Source organism: Benincasa hispida, chromosome 8 (assembly GCF_009727055.1).
Source record: "Benincasa hispida cultivar B227 chromosome 8, ASM972705v1, whole genome shotgun sequence".
Taxonomy (NCBI): domain Eukaryota; kingdom Viridiplantae; phylum Streptophyta; class Magnoliopsida; order Cucurbitales; family Cucurbitaceae; genus Benincasa; species Benincasa hispida.
Window position 1 is genome coordinate 43387049 of NC_052356.1, and position 6447 is coordinate 43393495.

The following is a 6447-nucleotide window of genomic DNA, read 5'->3' on the forward strand; positions in this document are numbered from 1 at the left end:
GGTTTTCAAAAATTGTTTTTGTTTTTGAAATTTAACTAAGAAATGAATCGTTGTACTTAAGAAAAATGCAAATCAATGTAAGAAATGGGAAGAAAATAGACTTAATTTTCAAAAGCTAAAAACAAAAAACAAGGTTATGAAATCGGCCAAAAATGATTATTAAATAGAGCCTTAGTTTTTAAATTTTGGTTTGAATTTTGAAAACATCAATAAAAATAAATGACAAAACTAGAAATTTAGAAATCAAAATGAGTGTTTATAGACTTTATTTTAAAAAAATTAAAAACCAAAAGTTAAAACCCGGCTCGATACACATTTGATAGTTGGTTATTGTAAAAAAAAAAAAAAAAAACAATTTAAAAGAAGAGAGAGAGAGAGAGAGAGAAAAGTAGGTAAGAAGGGAAAAAGAAAGAAGGGGGGATGGGAAAAGAAATGAATAGTGAAAAGGGAAGAATCATATGAAAAGGTAAAATTAAATTAAATTAGAAAATGGCGTCGCATCATACCGCATCATCCATCCACTTCTCTTCTCTTTCTTATTCCTTATTTTTCTCTTTCTTCACTTCACGCCGTCAATTTCTTCTTTTCTTTTCTTTTATTAGTTATTAATTTAACGCCGCCGAATCTAATATATCTATTTCTCTTTTTTTCTCTTTCTCTATATAAACATTTTAATGTAACCTTAATTCTTCTCTATATTGCATGAACACATTTTTTTTAAATAAAAATAATAATAAAAAAAAGAAAATGGGAAGAGGCAAAGTAGAGCTGAAGCGAATTGAAAATCCGACAAGTCGGCAAGTGACTTTCTCGAAGCGTCGGAATGGGCTTTTGAAGAAAGCTTATGAACTCTCTGTTCTTTGTGATGCCGAAGTTGCCCTTCTCATCTTTTCCCCTTCCGGCAAAGCCTACCAATTTTCTAGCCATGAGTTCGTACTCTAATCTCTCTCTCTCCTTTTTTTTTTTTTTTTTTTTTTTCATCTTACATTTAATTAAATAATTATATTAAAAAATTCATTCATATCCTTTTACTTACCGCTCGAATTTGTTTATTTCTTTCTAAAATGGTTTCTTGCTTTGCCTTTGGTAATATTATTTTTTCAACTTAAATAATTAAAATTTAGAAACTAAATAAAACCCACTATTTTTACTCAAAACATAAATATCGATGGTGTATGTGAGAGTGAGATTTGTTAATGTATAAACTTGTGTTTGGTTGAATCGAGCGCAGCATGGATGGAACCCTAGCCAGGTATAGGACTGACGTGGGGCTACCGCAATCCAACCATCCACATTCACGAGCTCTGGTATTTAATTACTCAATTTATTTTCTTTATCAATTTTGGGATCTCTGTTTTATTTTATTCCTATTTCTTTGGATTTTTTTTTTTTTTTTTTTTTTTTTAAATTATGAATAGCACACTTAAAATCTTAGTTAAATTCTATACAACAAACTTACAAAAAAGCATGTAAAGTGAGAGCAATGGAGGAACAGTTGTAATTCGTAAAAAGCTTTGATCTGCATGACCAAAGCCCAAATAGGTTTCTAACATCTTCCAAAATTTGCAAGTTCTTTCTAATGGTGTTCTTAAAAGTATGATTTTTCCCTTCGATCTAAAGAGACCAACAAGTGGTAATTGAGATGTTTAACATAATGATTTACCGCTAGGAGGATAACTTCACAAAGCAGAAATCTTTGCAGAGAGAACTAATATTTGTGTGTGTTAGAAACGAGATTCTTATCAAAAAGCAAGCTTTTACAAGTTATCTTCTTTAGTTTTCAACACTTGATTTTATTTATAAAAATATTAGTATAAAATAGATAACAAAATATAAAAATTCATGAGTAAAACTCCAGTGTTTATGAGTTCACTTTTAAAAAATTTAAAACCAAAAATCGAATAGTACGATTATCAATCATGATGAAGTAATCCATAAATTTCAAAGAGATTGTGAGATATACCGTCTTGTTAGCGTGGGCTCTCATTTCGATTTTAATTTGGGCCTTCCAAAGTTTAAAGAATTAAATTTGAGAGATTTATGTATTTTTGCAACTTCTTTATTAAATTTGTGTGTGTTGTGATGACTGTGGGTTTGCAGTTTTGGAAGAGTGAGATAGAGGATATGAAAAGATCAATAAGCAGCTTGGAGGCAAGATTAAGGTAAATTTAAATGTGATTAATTTGTGATAATTAAGATTTAAAATTAATAAAAAAAAGATTACATGATCATCAAACTTTGTATTGAGATATATAATATGGGTATATACTGTCACAACTTCTATTGTAGACACTTTGCTGGAGAGGATCTGGAACCGTTAAGCGTGAAGGAGTTAAAACAGTTAGAAAGACAGATGAGTGTGGGAATAGAACGTATCCGCTCTAAAAAGGTAATGTCTTTCCAATTATATTCAACCATCAAAATACAAACTTTTACCTAAATATACACATATTTTAGTTAGTTGATTTTTAGTTGATTGAATTATACTCAAGTTAACAAATTGAAATTCTTTAGATTAGTATTTGGTTTGGAATTCAATTGGCGTGTATTTAGATATCTTAAAATCGAAAAAAGGACAAATGTAAATATAGGAATCAAGTCTAAAATATTGACAAATATAGCATAATGCAAATAACTTGTAAATATATAGCAAAAATTTATATCTAGCTCCTAAACTCTATCGGTGATAGAACATATCACTAATGGGAGGTGATAGGTTTTGCTATATTTAGAATTATTTAAAAATGTTGTTATACATTTAGTTATTATTTTTAAAAATACACCTACAAGTATTTTATATTGTTGTGATATAATATATATACTAACTAAAATTTATGAACTCAACAAGAATTTCAAAGTTTTGGTTTTGTTTTGTTGTACACATGACAAAGAGTTCGAATGTGTTTTTTTCTACAACTAAAGCTGTTCAAATTTTGATCACGGTATATATGTTTTTTGACCAAAAAGTTAGAGATTCGAATATAATCCTTGTTTTCACTCGTATTAAACTTAAAATAGAAAATTTGATTTTTCATTAGTGAAAATTAATTTGCTAATGTCTTCCCAAGCTATATATATATTCACGTTTATAAAATGAGTTTGATAATTATGAGTGAGTTTGATAATTATGAGAAGGAAGATGGAACCATTGATTATATTGAGATGATAGTCGGTGTATTAATCATTGAAGTACGTAACTTAATAATAATAATTACTTTTTAAGAAACTAAAACCATTAAAATGCTTTTTACTATGCCTTAAAAGATTAGGGTTAGCGCATTTAGATAATTGGTGGATCAGTTATTCATTGCCCATCACTTTATTTATTAATTTTATTATTTTATCATTTCATTATTTTTGTGTGTGGGTAAAATGAGGGACAGAGACGTATCATAGCAGAGCATATAAACCTGTTGAAAAGGAAGGTAACACCACACCTTTATATTTCTGAATTAAACATTTAAATAAATATAAATAAATAAATACTGGGTTTTGGTTTTAATTTAAATACAAAATGGCAGTACAAGGGTTTGCAAGAGGAGCACAGCCGTCTTCAGAAAAGAGTAAGATTTTTTTTTTCTAATTATTGCACCACATAATAATTCATTTACACACTAATTTCCCCACTAATTTTAATTAATGTATGTTTGTTATTTTAATTTTAGTTGAATCAGCTTAAGGATGTGGCTGTCACAACTTCAAGAATCTCAGATGCTAATGGTGCCTCTGCACTCGACATGTAAGTTTCTCCTGTCTTATACTTACGTCTTTAAATCCTTTTATATTTAACTTTTATTTCTACTTTAAAATAAAATTAAGGAAAAAAGTTTTTTTTTTAATTATTTAGAATCTAGTTTTTGTTTAGTCCTAGGTTCTAAAATATTGCAGATTTAGTCATCAAGTTTTCAGTTTGGTTTTAATTTAGTTATAAGTTTCAAAAAGTTATAATTTTACCCTCGAAATTTGAGTTTTGTTTCAATTTGGTTCATAGATTTCAAAATATTACATATTTAGGACTTGTTTGGTAACTATTTGATTTTTAGTTTTAGTTTTTGAAAATTAAGCATATAGATACTACTTCCATCTTCAGATTTCTTCTTTTATTATCTATTTTTTTACCAATAGTTAAAAAAAAGCCAAATTTTGAAACTAAAAAAAGTAGTTTTTGTTTTTAGAATTTGACTAAAATGCAACTATTGTACTTAAAAAAATGCAAATCATTATAAGAAATGGAGAGGAATAGACTTATTTTTTAAAAACCAAAAACAAAAAATGAAATGGTTATGAAACGGGGCCTTAGCTTAGTTATTAAGTTTTGAGTTTGGTTTCAATTTAGTCTATCCATTTCAAAATCTTACAATTTTATCTTTGAGATTTGAGTTTTGTTTCAATTTGGTTCATAGGTTTCAAGATATTACACTCTTACTCTCGGTTTTTTACTAAATACTCCATTCTTGTTTTAGTGTTAATGTATGTTAATTAATTTAAAAAAATTATAATCAATTAAGTTCACTACTTTTCATCAATATTAAAAGTTAAAATTTAAAATTCATTTCATAATTATTTTAAACTAATTAATTAATATTAATATTAATGACTGAAATTAAATATTCAATGAAAAATTGAGGCTTAAAGTGTAAATCTTAAAATCTATAGGGACCAAGTTAAAACAAAATTCAAATCTCAAGGGTAAATTTGTAACATTTTCAAACCTACGGATTAATGAAAGCATACTCAAAACTTTAGGACTAAATGTTTAACATTTTGAAATCTAAATACCAAATGGAAACTAAACCCAAAACTTAGAGACCAAAAAGTTATTTTCCTCTTGAATTAATTTATTATGTTATCAATATATTTGGACATGCACGTATGTCACCTAGAAAAAGAGAGTTAGACCTTATTTAGATTGACTTGAGATTTTTTTTTCCTCAAAAAAACCATTTTTATTTTAAAAGCTATTTTAAAGGGTTGTCAAATAGCACAATTTTTTTATTAACTTATTTCAAAATTAACCACTTAAAAAGTTAAAAGCTAAATTCATATTTACAATTTTGAGATCTTTTAATATGCACTAACATATTATATTTTAAGCATATAAATAATAAATACTTAATTTCTGTAGAATATTTCATAAGAAAGATAAAATTCAAAATTCAAAATACAAAATTAATTTGGGAATTTACCTGCAGGGAATTTCAGGTGGATGGCTTAATGATTTAACCAATATGACTGGAGAAAAACCCGCCAACTTTTGGGGTTGATGATCACCAAGCTTTGTGTTTGGCAAAAACTTGTGTAATTTTATTTTAATTTTCTGTGATTCCCAACACTATTTGACAGCATAAAGAAAACAAATGTACTTCTTGCAAATGAAAACTGTTTAATTACATGATGGAAATACAACCATTTATAAAATGTTGCATCCATCATTTTAGGCGGTGTTTGATTGATAATGAGATGATTTTTGAAAATGGTGCTTCTTTTCTTACAATTTCTTTGTAATTTGATATGAAAATCTTGATAACTATGTAGATAAGGTAAGTAATAAATCGTATAGATAAGGAAAATGACAGGAAAAAAAACTTAAATATCAGTGTATATGGTCTACTTTTATATACCCTATATATCAATTCACTTACATTTCTAATATAAGGTATTGGTAAAGGGAAAAGAAATTTGTACGTTTGATACTACCATTTTTTTTAATTAAAAAAATGAAATATAAAGGAATAAACCCTAATTTAAAACTAGTCGTGTTAAGTTGAAATAAACTAGTGGTGCAACATATTACATTTGGGTTTTGATTTTTGAAAAATATTTAAGTGTTGAAGCCAGTTAACCAATTAAAATTAAATTTGTATGATAGCAACTACCTTTTTTAAATATTGAATTATTATTACTTTTTACTATGTTACAAAAGAAGGACGATATAATATAGGGGAAATTAGGCTGTATCAAATCGTTGTCTTTAATTTAATTTTTTGTTTTAATTATTGCAAACTCGAGATTGTTGATGAAAATAGATAATCGAGAAAATTAAAATTAACTTTTATAAAAGGAAAAATGGAATTACATAATTATTTTTCATGTCGTATTCACCTTTTTTTTTCCCTTAAAGAAGATAGTGATACTATGCACTTTCTTTTTGGCAAAGAAGATACCTATAATGTCAATTTTATATAAAAGATGCAAAATGGTTTATTCAATTTCTTTCATGAGTATTATTATTTTGTCAAATCCTAATAACTTTATGCGCGATGTGGTTACTTGAACCTCTTTTGTGAGTTAATTGGAAAAATAAGGTGGTTTTTGAAGTTAATGAGAAAAAAAAGATTGATTTCAAACTATTTAGAAAAAAAAAGGTGAAAATTTTGACTTTATTGGAATGCATCAAGAGACACATTCTACAAGTTTTTGACCGGTCAAAAACTGAATGCGTCTCTT

The 6447-nt window shown here is 26.9% G+C and overlaps 1 protein-coding gene across 2 annotated transcripts; it reads left to right on the forward strand.

The window, feature by feature from the left end:
- Window positions 1-671: 671 nt before the first annotated feature.
- Window positions 672-5418, forward strand: LOC120083498 (truncated transcription factor CAULIFLOWER D-like). Of its 2 annotated transcripts, none has more exons than XM_039039277.1 (8): window positions 672-929; window positions 1232-1307; window positions 2101-2162; window positions 2290-2389; window positions 3384-3425; window positions 3522-3563; window positions 3666-3739; window positions 5203-5418. In XM_039039277.1, exons 1-8 carry the CDS (start codon window positions 703-705, stop codon window positions 5213-5215), a joined length of 636 nt encoding a protein of 211 aa, XP_038895205.1. In that variant the 5' UTR covers window positions 672-702; the 3' UTR covers window positions 5216-5418. The 2 variants fall into 2 exon arrangements, with proteins under 2 accessions (XP_038895205.1, XP_038895204.1); XM_039039276.1 differs by having other exon boundaries at window positions 673-929; window positions 5193-5418.
- Window positions 5419-6447: the final 1029 nt, after the last annotated feature.